The sequence below is a fragment of the Lepidochelys kempii genome, chromosome 5, assembly GCF_965140265.1.
Source record: "Lepidochelys kempii isolate rLepKem1 chromosome 5, rLepKem1.hap2, whole genome shotgun sequence".
Lineage (NCBI taxonomy): Eukaryota > Metazoa > Chordata > Testudines > Cheloniidae > Lepidochelys > Lepidochelys kempii.
Window position 1 is genome coordinate 90,174,386 of NC_133260.1, and position 18,686 is coordinate 90,193,071.

Genomic DNA, 18,686 nt, shown 5'->3' on the forward strand with positions numbered 1-18,686 from the left:
ATTACCAACCTGAGATCGGCCCTTGAAAACAGAGAGGAAAACTCATTATTTATCTGGACGTCAGCTGTGTGGGATTCCTGTTTAACTTCTGTCCAACACCCAACAGCAATAGTAAAGGTGGATGCTGGCATTGGCATGGTCACATAATAGTACCAACTTAAGAGACCTATGAGTAAAAAAAGCAAATTACCTTCTAGGTTAGAGAACAATTTCCCAGAATTTGAATTTCAATGCAGTTGAGATTTTGAGCCAAACCTCTCCTCCCACCTCCTCACTGGTTTTTTTTTTTTTTGTTCAAGAAGGAATGAACTTGTTTTTATTCAGGCACACTGTTTACTACATGATAGTTATATCTTACTTACCTTGGAGATTGAAAGGGACATTAGCAAATAATATAGACCTAAAAACTTACATTCACACTGCTAGCCTCAGATTCTAGGCACCAACCAAAAATTAAATCTAGCATTGTAACAGTATGATGGTAAATCTCATGAAAACATTCTACACCAATGGTCCAACACACTCAATCTTACCATCATGAGTGGAGTCAAATAGGATCCTTAGGTCCTCTAAGAAAGGACATTTTTTAACGTAAAAAAAAATTGATTGCAGTCCTTTAACAATAGCCTTGCATAATGCTGTTTTTGTCTTAACAGTATAGTTTGTTTACTTCAGATTGCAAACTCCTTAGGGGAAGGACCATGTTTTCAGTATGTTCTGCACAGCCCAGAGCACACTGTTAAAGTCTAATAAAAAACAGTAACACTTATGATCCCTGCCTGGCAATCTGAAATGGTCCAATGCATCAGCACGTCAATGAGAAGTCAAGAATCAGATTCAGTTTTGGTGTGAGTGCTGAATTTGGCCCTATGGGACCATCTGGGAGCTGAGGAGACGGAAAAAGGAAGTGAGTTTACCAGAGGAAGATCAGCTTAGTATAGAGGGACAATTAAGCAGAGTCCATTTAGAGAAGTGGGAGAAAGTTGTTTTGGGGAGCCATGAAGTTTTTATGGATTTAACCTACATACAGGGTCTTTTTTTTTTCTTTTGCCTAGCTATTTTTCTGTTATTGTTAAAGGCACCTTAGGCACACATGCAAGGACTCAACTACATTTATAAATACAGTTACCACAGCTGCATACCCAAATTGGGTGATTTCATATGCAGCAGTCTAATTAGATACCTGCATGTGTATCTGATTTGTGAGTAAAGCAGTCATGGTAATTTTGAATGCTAACATAGGCATACAACTGCAGGCCAACCTCAAGCCTTTTTTTTTTTTAAATAGTCTTTGGGTTACAATTATGGAGCCCTACCATTTTTTTTTTTTAAGAAAAATCTAAGGAGAAATAATCTGCCACTGCCTGGTCCTAGTAGCCAGGCCAGGTACTAGCAAATACAAGAGGCAAATCTCCCCCTCAAGGCATAGAGAGACTCCAGACAGTAGAAACAGAAGCACTAGCAGCCAAATCGGGGGTGGGTGGCGGGAAGGAATGGACGACGAGGAGTGGGGCCAGCCAGGGCCACCCCTCTCCACAGCACCCTCCTGGACCCCGAACTGTGCATGGGAAACCTACACACACACACTCTGGGAGCACTAGGAGTGGTGCCCTCTCCCTTGTGGCCTGGGGAAGCGGGTGAGGGGAATTGCAGAGACTCCATTTGTAAGAACATAAGCGGCCAAAGCAGGGATCACTGAATTTTCAGAGAACTTTCTACCTTTGTCTGGACTTTCTCTGGCCTGTGCTGACTGACTGTTTATTCTAGCCCTCCCCCTCCCCCACAGTCTCTTCACCTCAGCTTCACTCCACACCTACCCCTCTTAGCCTCTTCTCCCTGACCTTTCCTTTTCTTTCCATCCCCTTATCCCCTTCTAAGTAAACCCACCTAAATAAATAAATAACATGGAATTAATGAGACATTTGCCACCATCACATTTTCACTCTGTTTGTGGATCCTGCCCCTTCCTTCACCCTGTCTTGTTTATTTAGACTGTAAGCACTTCAGGACAGGGACCGTCTACTACTCTGTGTCTGCACGGTGCCTAGCTCAATGGGGTCCCATTCTCACTTGGCCCAGAGACACTGCCTTAATAAATATGAATAATAATATCCCAACCCCATGTCTGTACAGGGGTGGTGGGGGATGAAATGGTGTTCTGTAGTGTATCTCTGGGCCCTGCATGGTGCTGCAAGGCCACCACTGGGCATCGTGTCACAAGTCAGATGAGCACTTCCCTGCGTGACCACTGGGAATTTTGCCCCCACCTGCTTGTGCAGTAGAACTCCACCAGTCCCACTGCAAATGGAGCCTCCACAGAGGAAAAGACAGGATTTGACCCTAAATATATGCACACTCAAAATGCCAGATTAGGGATCCCCACCACAGAAAAATACATGAGCTGCTCTTGTTGGCTCTGAATCACAAGTTAAACATATAAGATTCCCAGAGCTTTGCTGACCTCACAGATAACATTGATATGTGAACAGAGACTGCCATGTTCACAACTACATAATTAGAAACAAAGAGGAAATAAATTATTACTGCCAAAGGAAAAATGTTTTGAAATCCCAGCCTGTGGAAGCTGAAAACCAGCCATGGCAGGCACAAGCCCATGTATGGGAAGAGGCCATCCAGGGAAGTACCATTTATTTTATTATTTCAAAAGGTTGATGTTGAGAGCTCCAGTAATGTAAACTGTGGCCAAGCCTGCCCACAATGAATCCAATGGGAGCTTTTGCCATGGACTTCAACGGGAACAAGAGCAGACCTGGAGGCAGCGTAACACAATACTTCACTGTGAGTAGCATCTGTCACATAAACAATATTCCAAAATGCTCCATACAGTTCACATAAAGAGTGCAACTTCCAGGTCAAACAATAGAAAAGGAAGAAAGACAGGAATGGGAGAAAGTGATGTATTTTCAGCTGAGTTTTGAAACAAGACTGAGAGTCAATGAGGCAGGGAGACAGAAAACTGTTCCAGACGGCAGCGGGTGAAGGCTCCTTCTCCTATAAAGAATAAGGCTCTCACAACAGTAAGGAGATTTCCTAACAGGAAAGAGAGAAGGCCAGTGATGGACAAAACAGAGTGAGGAAGAGGAGCATAGTAAGAAACAAATTCAGTGAGGCAGACTCGAGTAAGCAAGACTGTGAAGTGTTTTTAAAAGACGAAGGCAATTTAAACAGAATGCTGAAATGAAAGGGAAGACAGCTTAGCAATCTAACGTGGTGGTGATATGTTTATGTTGCTTCTTAGGTGAGAGGAGATGGGCAGCAGTATTCTGCATATGCTGGAGTGTCGAGAGCTTTGACTTTTGTAGTTTTATTTTACCACCCTCCACATCAAGAGGGGGGCAAAGCATTCCGCCCTGAGTGAATCACACAGTCTGAGGGCCAACAAACTTCACAAAGCTAGAAGATCAGCAGCAAGTAAGAGGGCAGGGGGCCTTCAAAACAAGCACCAAATTGGGACTGAAGGGCAAAAATAAACTTTTTCTCTCTTCACATGAGCTTTCAAACACCTATAGATTCATATTTACAAAATTCAGCACCTTCTTCTCCCTTATCCCACATGCCCTTTCTTTGTGCAGGTTCTGTAGAAACCATGCCTACGCTGGACATCCCCATCACTCCACCCTGAGGCTCCTATTACGCTTATAGGTGCTGCTGAACCCCAGTCCACTGCTCACAAGGCTGACAGGGGTCTCATGTACTTGTAGCCCAGAATGGACTGAATTGACAAGAAGTCTCAGAGCATACTGTGAGGCGAATGAGGTTTCACCATCGTGGTTCCTGACGTTTCCTGGTGACTGAACTGGCCTTTATGCAGGTAGTGCTTCCTGCCAGTAACCAACATGAACAGCTGTTACTGGTAGGAGAGATAATTTGTTTCTCAGGTTTTCTTCTTCCTCCCTTCACTCTTACTTTCTCATTTTCTTCCTTTTTTTTAATGTCTGTCACCTGTTCTAATTTTTTTTCTTTTTGTCCCTCCTAATTCCTCTGTCTCCCCTCTTTCCCCTGCGCTTGCTTTCTTCTTCTCCCTTATCTTTCCTCTCCTCCCTTATCTTCAGTGTTTCCCTTTCTACTGATTCCTTTTGTGGCTCTCCTCTCTCTCTCACTCCAATGCCTTCATGTAACTCTCTTGGAAACAGCACCACCTATAGGGAAAGGGAAAGCAATGCATATGAACTCAGCACAGGGCTTCCTCCTTGTAGTGCAAGTAACACTCCACGTCACTGAAACATTTCTGTGCTATGTGAGGGCTCACTGGCAAGACAAGGAAAATAGCTGGCGTTTCCTGCAGAAAATGGAGGAAGAGCACCTGCCCCATAATTTCTGATTCCTAATCACCCATACACGTTATCCCATCCCATAGGTGAGAGGTTTTTTCGCAGGAGTAGGTGGGTGAGATTCTGTGGCCTGCGTTGTGCAGGGGGTCGGACTAGATGATCATAATGGTCCATTCTGACTTAATATCTATGAATCTATGAATCCCTAAAATCAGCTGTGCTTTAAAATTACTTATTTCCTATATGTACAAACAGATTGTAAAACCATAATACTTTTAAACAATTTTCCAGTAGGTTATTTTTGAAGATCCATTTCCCAATTGGACATTTGCTTCACAACTGTAAGACAAGTATTTACTGTATCATGCCTGATAGCTGCATTAATTGCGAAAACAAAAATCCTATTAAATAAAACTGCATATTTTCTAACTCACGTGTTATCTATTTAGGACTCAGTTAAAAAAGGCTGGAAAAGTGCAATCTATTTATAAGTGGGAAAAGAAAATTTTAAAAAGCAATTTATTTTTTGTATTTCAAATAATAACTATGAGATAATGACTTTGTTTCTTCATGCATATTAACTGTCTTTGAAATGGTTATAAAAACAGTTTTGAGTACCAATTCGTGCATTATAACTAAAATAAATATGAGTGTCAGTGTATCTTACCATCTGCCCTAATAAAAAGGAATATTTTCTTATATTTATATAGCACCTTTCACCACAAATAATTCTTTAGTGTTTTAAATACAAACTGAGGTACATATTACACACACACACATACACAGGGTTACTTCATCCACCACTGAAATTCAGCCACTTCCGATGGGAAACACTATTATGTTTAGTAATGCATAAAACCATTACACAACACTTTCAGAAAGAAAGTGAAAAATAGCGTAGCAAAACAAAATGTAATTACCCAAATTATTATTTGTCTGGGAAATTGGGATTAAGAGCCTTGCCCATCAGAAAAGTTCCAAGACATCTTTAGTGACTTCTAGTGATCAGCACCTTGATTTCACATCTCATTTGGAAGACAGAGTAGCAGAGTGCCCCCTAGCACCTGAGTGCTGCAGTATTAGTTCAATACTCAGATACTCTGATAGGTTTCAGAGTAGCAGCCGTGTTAGTCTGTATTCGCAAAAAGAAAAGGAGTACTTGTGGCACCTTAGAGACTAACCAATTTATTTGAGCATAAGCTTTCGTGAGCTACAGCTGAGCTGTAGGTGCCACTAGTACTCCTTTTCTTTTTGCAGATACTCTGATGAATCAGCAAGAGCACTTGCTGCAGCACTTGTATCAGATGCATGTTGGAGATCTCCGACTCAACTACTGAACTGACCTAACCTGCTTAGCTTGTGAAATCTGACTTGAATGCAGAACAAGCTGCTGTGGTTGCAAGCTATGAAAGGGAAAGTAGGTGTTTCTCCATGGTCACATTTGTTCTCAGTAGTAACACTAATCTTGAATTAAATTATTTCTACATGGATTTAAGTGAATGAAAGGGGAGTGTGGAAATCTTACTACTTTAAAGGGAAAAAAATACCGAGCTATGTATACAACCCTGGATCATAGCAGCCCTAATGTGCTCAAGATACAGATGCTCAAAAATAAATCAAAATGGATCTAAAGGTGTTTTTTGATTAAAGAAGTTTGTGTACTGCAGGCATGTGGGATGGAAGAAACCAGTGTTAGCAGCTAAGTGTTGAATAACAAATCCACCCACCATCCAAGGCTAAATGACTTGGACACTTACTATCTCAAACACCCCTGAAAAAAACCTAGAGATCATAAGGCTTACAGAACACTTTGAATGTACCTGGAATTTATCAACTCTGTGAAAAACTTTTCCCATTCCAAACATTTCATAAAGTATGTACTACCATTTTCAAAAATACTTTCACACCTTATTAAAATGCCTCAGTATGTATGTATGCCTAAATGTGCAACATTTTGGGAGATTTATGATTATTGTTTTTTGAGAAACTGATCTGTCCCATCTGTATTTCTAAATGATAATAGTATGGGCCATATTTTTCAAAAAGGAGGCCTGCAAAAAATGTGTGTTCAACTGGGTGCACGCTTTTGCATATCCATTTACCAGAACTGCTATTCAGGAAACTATCCATTTGCATACACAATCAGCTAGTCTCTGTATGTAACCATGAAAATTGCACGTATACAAATGTAGGTATGCACCTGAGAGCACAGGTCTTCCTTTAAAAAATGTTGCTTTATTATGTCTGGTTGCTTTTCTTGTTGTCTGTTATTCATTTAAACTTAAACATTTTTTTTTAAAAAAAAGTATATCCAGCTAAATTGAATGGCTATTAAAGATTTTAGATTGTCTATATGCAAATCAAAATGCTTCTTCAGTCCTATAAGTGGTATTTACGAGGGCTGTCGATTAATTATTTTTTAGTCAATCGCATGAGTTAACTGCAATTAATCACAGTTTTAATCGCACTGTTAAACAATAGAATGCCAGTTGAAATGTATTAAATATTTTTTGGATGTTTTTCTACATTTTCAAATATATTTGATTTCAATTATAACACAGAATACAAAGTGTACACTGCTCACTTTATATTATTTCTGTTATAAATATTTGCACTGTAAAAATGATAAACAAAATAAATAGTATTTTTAAATTCACTTCATACACTTGTACTGAAGTGCAATCTCTTTATTGTGAAAGTGTAACTTACAAATGTAGATTTTTTTTTGTTACATAACTGCACTCAAAAACAAAACACAAAACTTTAGAGCCTACAAGTCCACACAGTCCTACTTCTTGTTCAGCCAATCGCTAAGACAAACAAGTTTTTTTATATTTAAAGAGATACTGCTGCCTACTTCTTATTTACAACATCACCTGAAAGTGAGAAAGGCATTTGCATGGGACTTTTGCAGCCAGCGTTGCAAGGTATTTACGTGCCAGATGTGCTAAACATTTGTATGCCCCTTCATGCTTCGGCCACCATTCCAGACAACATGCTTCCATGCTGATGATGCTCCTTAAAAAAAATAATGCGGTAATTAAATTTGTGACTGAACTCCTTGGAGGAGAATTGTATGTCTCCAGTTCTGTTTTACTTGTATTCTTCCATATATTTCATGTTATAGCAGGCTCGGATGATGATTTAGCACATGTTCGTTTTAAGAACACTTTCACAGTAGATTTGACAAAATGCAAAGAAGGTACCAATGTGAGACTTCTAAAAATAGCAATAGCACTTGACCCAAGGTTTAAGAATCTGAAGTGCCATCCAAAATCTGAGCGGGATGAGGCGTGGAGCAAGCTTTCAGAAGTCTTAAAAGAGCAACATTCAGATGCAGAAACTACAGAACCCGAACCACCAAAAAAGAAAATCAACCTTCTGTTGGTGGCATCTGACTCAGATGATGAAAATGAACATACATCAGTCTGCTCTGCTTTGGATCGTTACCAAGCAGAACCCATCATCAGCATGCTCACTTGTCCTCTGGAATGGTGGCTGAAGAATGAGGGGACATATGAATCTTTAGCGCATCTGGCACATAAATATCTTGCAATGCCAGCTACAACAGTGCCATGCGAACTTCTGTTCTCACTTTCAGGTGACACTGTAAACAAAGCGGGAAGCATTATCTCCTGAAAATTGTAACCAAAATTGTTTGTCTGACCAATTGGCTGAAGTAGAACTGAGTGGACTTGTAGGCTCTAAAGTTTTACATTTTTATTTTTAATGCCGTTATTTTTTTTACCTAATTCTACATTTGTAAGTTCAACTTTCATGATAAAGAGATTGCACTACAGTACTTGTATTAGGTGAATTGAAAAATATGATTTCTTCTGGTTTTTACAGTGCAAATATTTGTAATAAAAAATAAATATAAAGCGAGCACTGTACACTTTGTATTCTGTGTTGTAACTGAAATCAATATATTTAGAAATCTAGAAAACACCCAAAAATATTTAAATAAATGATATTCTATTATTGTTTAACAGCATGATTAATCCCAATTAATTTTTTAATCACGCAAATACTGACCTTAGGAGTATGCAAAGACAGCTCAGAACTAACCCTGGGAAATTACCTCTGTGCAGTCATGCTTGGCACCACCTTACATTTGCTTTTCCCTTTACCCTGTGCATGGAGGCTGTGATGAAGAAGTGCAGCAAAAAACAAAGGGAAGACAGCACTGAGATATACCTTGCATAACTCTAAGCAGGTAGGCAGTAGTGAGCACTAGGAGCCATGCACTGGTCCCAAAAGAAGTGGAAATAAAGAAGATCTTTTATGGACAGTTGGCACCAAACTGAGATCATCAACTCATTTCACATTGTTCACCAAGCAGCTATGATATGGGTAACAACCCTCAGTCACTACCAGCCTTGCTAAACTGAACTGGCAACCTCAAACCAAAAATCTATATCCTGTTATCAGTGCCTTCAGCAGTCTGTGGGCTGATCTGCCAAATATTTAGCTGTAGATTGATTGAAACTAAGCCAATTAGTGAGCTGTGTGAAGTTTACACCCGAAAAAAACAGATGCCAGTATATTCCAGTGGATGAGGTACCAGATGGGAAGTTAGAACACCGAAGTACTCCCACCAGCTGTATGACTTTGGGCAGGTCACTTGGCCTCCCTGTACCTTAATTTCCCTCTCTATAAAATGGAGATAATAATGTGTACCCATCTTTGTAAACTACTTTCTGGCACTTTGCTAGCATCATTTTGTACAACACATAATTAAGAATATATATACTACACCTTCTTGAAGTTGTGCTGGTTCTGCTGAATTTTCACCACTCATTAAGACAACAAAGGAAGAAGCTGTTCGGACTGTGGTTTGCCATGTTGACATGGCAACCGGTGGCTCCTGACATGGAAAAAGGGCTCTGTTGTTTATTGGAGACCCCATTGTATAAACACATGGCCTATAGGGAGGGAAAAAAGATAAAAACAAGAGTGACATCATTGTTACTCTAAAACATGAAATAGTGAAGGCTGAGTAGAACTTCCCATTATAAAAAGAAATTCAAACCTACTAACTGGTTTTCAACATCTCACTTTGTCTGGGTTTCAACCTAACAGGATATGAACCAACCAAGATATCAAACCTTGAAGTTTTGCTTTTATCCATCCTAACAGATTAATTTATACGTAAGAGGCAGTAGAGAAAAAAAATAGCAGAGATATTCTCATCCTTTCTGCTCCCTTGCTCATGCCATGACCTTTGGACCTCAGGCAACAATTCCCCAGCCACTGGGAATTGTGAACCCAAGTGACCAATGTGAGTATTTCAGAATGACCACTAATACACTGTTGCCAACTCTCGCTATTTTATCATGAGTCTCACAATCCCTGGTGGTTTTTCTTTAAGCACCAACTACTAGAAACAAGTGACTATGTGACAATCTCGGTTTTCAACTACAAAAAAAAAAGTAAATTTACAAACCTCATAATTGCAGAGAAAAGCTTGAAAATGTGATCGAAGTGTGCCCTAAAGCAGAGGTGGGCAAATTATGGCCCCCGGGCCACATCTGGCCAGCAGGACCGTCCAGCAAGTCACTTAGACGGGGCGAGGGCGCCGTGCCCCCGGCCGCAGCGGGAAGGGGAAGCCCCAGCCCTGGGATGTTGAGCTGCCAGGGCCCAGCCACTACCTGGGGAGGAGAGGGCGAGTCCTGCTGGGGAGCCGGGGCTGCGCTGCTTCATCTGCGCACTGGCTGCTGCGCTGCCTTGTGCCACCCCTTATATTGGGGCTTCTCTGCGCAGCCGGGTGAGGGAGGGGGTAAAGCCCCTGCAGGCACTGGGAGAAGGTGACATCACTCCCTCCGCTTCCAGCGCCGCCTGTGAGCCGCAGCCCCACCTGAGCTTGGGGTGGCAAATTTTTTGCTTGGGGCGGCAAAAAACCTAGAGCTGGCCCTGTCAGGCAGGTCACTTACTCTCTAGAAGATACTCTTTGCACCCCAAAAAATCTCAGAAGTAGAAGACTAGTTAGTAGCCCTATAGCATCTGTGGGCAAAGGGGAAAGAGAAGGAGTAGAGGATGGTTCCAGGTACATGGAAACCACACAAAAACCACAGGATTGTAGGAGGAGAGCCCAGGTACTCCAGGGAAGAATTCCTATGAGAAAGGTAATGCTGATATTCAGATTTTTAGCCAGAGCCTTGGCACTGCTAAGACTGTTTTGCTCTGCTCCAATGATCTAAACCAGCCTCAAGAGGCCCTTGGAGGATTTCCCAGCATGAGGAACTCTTTGAGTGGTATAGCATGACTGTAGTGGCTTCCCTGCCAACCCACACTCTCAAACTCTGGCAAAGAGAAGACTAGGGGGTGCCTACCTGCTGGCAAACCCCAGCTGCTAAAACAGCCACTTAGGCCCACAGGTAGTCAGCAAAACATATGTGTTCCTACATGCTGGTGAACCCCAGCTGCTGAAAAACCCCTTGGACCCACAGGCAGTAGGCATAACATACAGCAGTTGAAAGCCACTATCCTTTACGCTGGGGTACCAGACTGCCACCAGCAGCTTAAAGCCTGGGATCTTACCCCCACTTTTGTGCCACACCCACACATACACATAAGCTGTACTGAGAACACAAAGCCCAGACCCCAGGATCTGGCCCTATACTCATATTCCAAATGTCCAAATGTCACACAGATATTAGGACATCTGAATTTCAGTATCATCTGAATATCAGCCTATTCTCTACTGGTTAATATACGGAGCTCTATAATTTGGTACATATACATTATTATTAATAATTAACTAATTAGGCTGGTACTCAGAGATCCCAACCAAAATTGGGGCTCCATTGTGCTAGGCATGGTAAAAACACATAGTAAGAATCAGTCTCTGCCCCAAAGAGCTTATAATCTAAATACACAAAACAAACGAAGGATGGGAGAAAAAAAAATAGAGGTACAGAGAAGTAAAGTGGCTTGCACAAGGTCAAACAGCAGGTCAGTGGTAGAACTGGGAATAGAACCTAATCTCCAGGCTCCCAGTCCTGTGCTACTAATATGGAAAATAAATACAAAATAGCATATTGTGCATGTGCAGTTTCTAATTTTCAAATACCTCTACATATATATTAAATTGGCACATAAATATAGCGACAATTACATACAATTAGATCCTACATACAAAGGAAAGTCGAAAAGTTAGAGAAGGGTTATAATATTTGGTAAATCCAGGGTTTCCATTTTTTCCATAGCTGTTTTTATGCTATTTTTGTTCAGATATACTCAGAGCCCTCCCTTGGGTAGGGCGACTCGGGGCGACCGCCTCAGGCCCCGTGCTTTGGGGGCCCCGCCTTTTGATAAAATTGGGACTGTCCTGATATTTAGCCCTTTGTCCAGCATCCTGACCGATGTATGATTGGGACGCGATTTGTCCCAATATTCAGGTGAGGAGGTGGGTGGGGAGGTTAGGTGGGAGGCAGGCAGGTAAGCGGGGTGAGGAGGCAAGCGGCGGGCAGGTAGGTGAGGAGGTGAGGGTGAGGAGGCGGGAAGGGGGTGCAGAGGCAGGCGGACGGGTGGATAGTGAGGAGGAGAGCAGTGGTCGGGTGGCACATTGGACAGATGGCAAGGAGGTGAGCAGCAGGCAGCTTGATGAGGAGGCAAGCAGCAGGTGGGCGGATGGCGAGGAGGAGAGTGGTGGATGGGTCGGGGGGGTGTAGAGGGCAAGTGGCGGCCAGGCATGCCAGCGAAGAGAGGCTGATTTGTCCTGGGCCCCACGACCCGCTACGGACAGCCCTGGATATACTGAGTAACTTATCATTCCTAAACCAAATTTCTTCAAATATGTCAAAGTCTGCCATGAAAATAGCAACAGATCATACAAAGCCCTATTAAAGTTTGCGCGGGAACGTCAGAACAACAGTTACATCAGCTTCTTGTTAGATATTCATATATTCATGGCACAATCGCCTGGAGATTAGCTGATTGACAGGTTGGCACTAGCTGAGGTGTCAACTAACACTGAACTGTCTCATTCTGTCAGAGAGGGAAGAGTTTAGAAGATTTACAAAAAGGAAAACTCTGCCATGATTTACACAAAAATATTTTTTCTTCTTTCAGTGAAATTTTTAACCTGTTTTGTCCATATTTTTAGAAAAACAAAATCAAGCATTATTGGGTTCCTTCTATTCCTCTGAATCACGTTTTACTTTCTTTGCTATTTATTTTTCTATACTTAATATACATTAGAGACGTGTTAAAATGTCAGCAGTGTGATGGTGCTACACAATTACAGAGTATATTGTAGTTGGCAGTATTCCCCACTTTAGGTCAGGGCTGCTCAATTCCAGCAGATAAGTGGACCAGAAATACAGAATTTCGACCTGAAATGATGGTTCTGCACTTCCCTTACCGCATCAGGGAACTGCTATCTACACAGGATATGTCACATAGTGTCTATGTTAAATAACCATCAGTTCCAGACTGCTGTTATCAGATACCGATTTTTTTTAATTACCATTACCACAGCTAGTGAGAGACATGGCAATTCTCCTCCTTTCTGTCCTCCTCCCTAGCTCACCATCCTTTCTGTATCTCTCTTCTTCCTCTCTTAATATAGTCTCTTCTCCCTCTTAAAGTTCACATAGCCATCACATTTTCAAGTCACCCCCACACTTGGCCATTCTTTTTCTTCATAATTCCTTACCTTGGTAGCCTCAGACATTTATATGATCTATCTGACCCCACTCCTAACAGAAGTAGGGGGAGTTAGAGAACAGAAGAGAGATAAGCAGTTAGGCAGTCCAGTTCTCTGTGGCTCCTACCGTGATGTTACCACAGAGATTGAGTTACTATGGAAAGACAGGTCCCAGCAAAATGTAAAGGGCCTAAGGTTTGAAAAGGAAATAATAAAATAAATATGTATTGGGTGACCCACAATGGCCAACTTTATGACTGCTAGAACTTCAAACTCTTATGTATTTGGAGAGCTTGGAATATAGGACATGAGCTGCAACCCACCCAGATTCTGCTTCCAGAAGTGAGTGAGCAGTGACGATTGTGGTGGGAATCAGTCTGAGAGTTGCTTAGACTCTTGGGTTCTATTCACTAATCTTGCTTGTGTGCAAGGCTACCCTGTTAATTGCATTCCCTTTTTTGCGGTAATGAGTGGGAAATTATCCTAGTTAGAGATGTTTAAAAAGTGAAAACCTATTTTCATAAAAAAATTTCTGATGTTGTTTTAGTTTCAAAGTATTTGAAACTGATCCATTTTTCATTTTTAAAAATATGTTTCAGTATTTTTATATCCCCAATATTTGCATAGAAATCATTATCAAAAATATTACCAAAATACTGTGAATTCCTAAAACCCTCAGCACAGCATCAGAGCAAGTAAGATTATATTAGAGAACTTTCTAATCTAATTTGTTCCTTCTTCCTCTCCCCGATTCCATCTTATCTCTTCCTCTTCCCCTCCCTTTCTTTGGGAACAAAAGCTCATTGGCTGAATGCTTCTCCCTTTTCAGAAATCCACAATAAGCAGATACAGAAAATGAACACTTGGCTAGATTAGACAGATCTGAAGACAGTAATCTACCCAATAAGCAACTGCCAGACCTGCTAAGCCTCAGACTGGATTTTGAGGGCTATCATCAAAACCCCGGGGCACATTAGACACAAACCAGATTTTGGACCCAGTAGGGAGGAATATTTTACAGAACCAATCCAAACTTTCAAAATGTTTTGGTTCATAGTTTGGATTGGCTCTCATTTTATTTGAATCAGTATATCCCTTCTTAGATTTTTTTAAGTCTACTCAAAGTGTTGTTCCAAGCCTGGCCTATAACCATGACAATGTCTAACTCAATGATGGAAAAGAGCTATTTCTCATTTGGTGTACAACTCACAGACCTTCCTGCAGCCATATGGTAGCCTCTCAATTTCTTTAGAATTTGAGTTTTCTTTTTTAATAATGATTAAATTTCTATCCTCTTTTCTGGCTGTGAAGCCATCCTTCAGAATGCAAACCAATGAAATAGTGTCTGCTTGATTCTATAGATAGACTGCCCCAAAACACAGCTTATAGTTCTGAGTGTGCACTGCCTCCGTATAAAGATCTCTCAACAGTCCTGGGTTGTGTGGGACCAACTGGCTTTGACCTACAAAATACCCTGACCCAGCTGAAGCCACTCCTGTCCTGCAGGCCTGACTGGGCTCAGCTCCCCAGCACAGGCCTTGAAACTTGGCCCCTGGCACATACAGTTGCAGGTCCACTCACTCAAATCTGGCTTGGCAACCCACCTCTCCCCCACATCAGGGGCACTGGGCCAAACCTGAGTGGCATTACAACCAGTGCATCAGGGACCAAGCCCAGTCAGCCCCATGGGACAGGAGCTGCAACGCTGCCTCTGTGGGGTAAGTACAGGGCAAGCTCGCTTTGAAACCACAACTCTGGTGCCTTCCACCCCCACAGGGGCAGAACCTCCCCCAGCTTTATTAACTTTAAATGTTAGGAGGTATGCATATATTTCAACAATGTTTTAACTCGGAACCGTGATGATAATGTCACGTGTCTAATCAGTCAGAAACTACTTCTTGACTATTTAAGAATAATAATAATAATATATGCTGAAATATGTTACTTACAAGTATCTAAAATATTAAAATTAGGAGTGGAGCAGAGACCTTTGGCTGCAAATGCCAGGAGAGCAGAAGATAGTCATGGGCCTTTGTCTGCAGCTCCCACAAGACCAGAGGTCTTGGGTGCAGTCATGAAGAGAAACAGAATGTCTTTTCTGTTTTCAGATTTCCCAAGTGTTTCAGTTATCCCTATGCTGAAAAATCCAGACAGGCCTTAAAATTAATTTGATGAAAGGTTCAGACACTTTCAAAGGGACAGAAATATGTTTGCAAACACATCACAAACTGAACCCAAAAGACGAGATGAACAAGATTTATCTAGAATTGACGGACTCACAATGTTCCAATGCATATTTCTTGAGAGAAGCTTACTGAATTTCTTTATATACCAGTATGCTTGACAAACAATAGATATCCAGAGTTACATAAGAGGACTGCTATTTGGAAACATCCTCTTTGGAAATACCAGCCAGCAGTTCTTTTCCGTTATGAATCTGAACAACTGCAACAACCATCCTAGCAACCTACCTGCATCACATAATGTTTTTGTCTTTAAAGCCTTCGGTTGCAAAAAAGCAGTGCTACTCTTTCTTTTTAACATTCCTTCCAATGTAACTCTCAAGCACATTTTGCCCCTCTAGATGTTTTGTAGAGTACTATGTACATTTACTGTGCTCTGTAAACATACACTGTATGCATTTACCTCTGCTTAAAGTTACATGTAAATCCATTTGTGAATTAGATGTAGCCCTCAGGCTCCTGGCAAGCCACTCAGTTCTGAAAAGGTTCTGCAGCACTTTTCTACTAATTCTTTGGCTCTTATTACAGTAGATGCATTGTGGTCTAACAATGTGAGCAGAGAACTGGGAAACAGGACCCTTAAGTATCCCCAGATCTGCCACTGACTTCTTCTGTGACCTTAAGGTACTCACAATCTCCCTCTACATCAGTTTACTACCTGTAAACTAGGGGAAACACTAATTTATATACATCAAAGGGGGAACTGTGTGAATCAATTAATATTTGTAATACACTTGAGAGCCTCTGCTGAATTATTTGTTAATAATAATAATTATTAAAATAGAGATTTATGCTGAAAGTAGCAAACTTTACAGCTTGCACAAAGACAAAAAGGGGTAGAATGCTTTTAAAACATCTTGTCCAATACTTTACATAAAAAATTAGCTGTAAGTGATCTCAAAAGATCCACAAATTTGATTCAAATAAGTCCAGAAACGTCAAACTTTTTGAACTCCTTGGTTCTAGAGCAGGGGTTCTCAAATTTCATTGCACCGCAACCCCCATTCTTACAACAAAAATTACTACATGACCCCAAGAGAGGGGGACGAAGCCTGAGCCCACCCAAGTCCCGCCACACTGGGCGGGGGGGCCCAAAGTCCGAGTCCCACCACTCCTGGCAGGGTGAGAGGGCAAAGCCAAGGCCCAAAGGCTTCAGCCCCAGGCAGGGAACCTGTAACCTGAGCCCGCCACTCAGGGCTTGGGCTTCGGTCCCAGGCAGGGGGGCACGGGCTTTGGCTTTACCCCCAGGTCCCAGCAAATCTAAGCCAGTCCTGGCGACCCCATTAAAATGGGGTCGTGACCCACTTTGAGGTCCTGACCCACAATCTGAGAACCCCTGTTCTAGAGATTATGCTGAATATCCTTGTTTTATTTTAAACTGTCATTATAGACAGAAGAACTGACTAAAATGCTATCATTTGACCCAGCAAATATGTTACTTGTATGTATTCAGAGTCCTGTTGCTCCTTTATTATGAAAAGTAAGGTTTTTTATTGCTAGAACAGTTCTGAGAAAGTAAGGTGATTTCTGTTGCAGGTATACATCAAACGAATTGTAAAATAAATTCCAACTGAAATTTCTTTATTAGAGTGGATAAAGAGTAAAGGCAGAAGGAACCTGTGTTGACTTTCACACTTCAGGTTTAATTTGCAAAGCTGGCAGTTGTGAAAATCATAATTTTTTTAAACTGAGTATATTTAATATGGAATCATTTACTTAAACAATAAGCATGGAATCCTAAAATGAGATTTTGATAGATCCTAAATCTACGAAATACTTGAGCATAACATTAAGTATGTGAGTAGTCTCACTGACTTCAGTGGGGCTAGTCACATCCTCAAAGCTTGGGAGGCCTCACTGAATTGGGACCCTGGTCACTTTTCCCACACTTCAAGTGATATTTTATTTTATACATACTTTTATCTTAATAAGGATACTGTTGCACACTTCTGGGAAAAGGCAAGAACAAAAAAAGGCAAGCCTGCTTCTCTTTTTTGCCCTATAATCTATTGCTCTTGTAGGAAGCCTCAAAAAGGCAGCTGTTTTTAACATATAAACCCAATGTCTTGGGGCTGGATGGAAGCTCCTACTGTGAGCATTAATGCATTTTCTAGTATCAAAGTATTAAACAGTGAATCACTGAAATTCCATGTGTTCAGGCCTTGCTTTGTAAAAAAAGGAATGCAACCCATTATGCCTGAATTTAATTTCATTGCACATATACTCATCTGAATCCTGCCCACTAATCCTAATTACACTGCTTAAATGATTTTTGTGACTCATGACAGAAACAGAAGTATTTAAAAATTTTTTAAAAAGTTGATATAATATTTATTGAATACTACATCTTCAAAGCATTGTACAAACAAACTAGAAGATATTGCATTTGAAATGACTACAGAATGTCTGTTCCTTTATATTCATTCAAGCAATTTTTTGGAAGATTGGAACCCTAGACTGTAAACTCCTTGGAGAAAGGATTGACATTTTATCTGCCTATACAGCATCATGCACATATGTGGCATTGTAGAAGTAATAAAACACTGTAACATTATTCCTCCCACCCCATATACTATTAATTGATTTTATTTTTTAAATGAAAACAGAAAGAAAAAATAAATAATGACAAAGTTCTATGTGGTGAGGAAAGGAGTTAATCCCTACATTTATAGATGTATCATCTGTAAATCTCATTTCACAACATTTGAAAATAAGGATTCTAATAACTCTTCGGGATCTGAAAACTTGTGATAGGAAATAGTTTCTGGAATACAGCAATTAAAAAATCAACCTACAAGAGACAGAAAAAAAAGCTACAATAGACTATTTCCATCAATCTTTCTGATAAAATGATCACCACATTATCTTTTCCACTCTACAGAAGCATAAAAGCCTTCACACTTCTGTGCAACTCCCATGAGCTGCTTCTAAATATAAGCAGCAAAAACTTCACTACTATCCCTAGGAATCAAATGGGGGGAAAAGATTAAAAACTAAGAGCACTTAGTGATTTAATCTATAAAAATGTCCCAAATGTTCAAAACATTAACCTGGAATAACAACCAAAAAACACTTCTAAAAAAGTCTGATGCTACCTGGTGTCCAGAAAGTTATAAAAGCTAAAATGAAGGACAGAGAGCCACTGACACACTTGTAGGATAACAAGCAACTCAACCTCCTCATGCGTCACTCAATACAATGGTAAAAAATGCATGACCTCACTTCATAAAGTGAATGAAATATCAGTATAAAAAGTATATAAAAGTCAAATGAATATTCCTTCGGGACCAGAATTATCTACTGATTAGTAATGAATATGAGCAAACATACTCTTTGCTTAAAGCTTGAGTAGGTTCAGTATTAAAATTGTCCAAGTGCTTTATGCACAATTAGAGGGCCAAATTCTGACTTCAGTGAAGTGACTCAATTTCCACTAGTGTGGCTGAGATTGACTGACCGCTCAGACTCTGTTTTGTGGAAGAGTAACAAGAGTTTACTGGA

General features: G+C 40.8%; 1 protein-coding gene across 10 annotated transcripts in view; it reads right to left on the bottom strand.

Annotated features, from left to right (window-relative positions):
* The window catches only part of AOPEP (aminopeptidase O (putative)), a 387,253-nt gene that overhangs the window by 290,932 nt on the left and 77,635 nt on the right, over positions 1-18,686 (bottom strand). For all 10 annotated transcript variants that reach the window (XM_073344962.1, XM_073344964.1, XM_073344963.1 and 7 more), the window contains 2 exons: positions 9,051-9,217; positions 10-166 (listed from right to left, as the gene is read on the bottom strand). In XM_073344962.1, the coding sequence (XP_073201063.1) occupies positions 10-166; positions 9,051-9,217 (324 nt within the window). The remainder of the gene's footprint in view (positions 1-9; positions 167-9,050; positions 9,218-18,686) is intronic.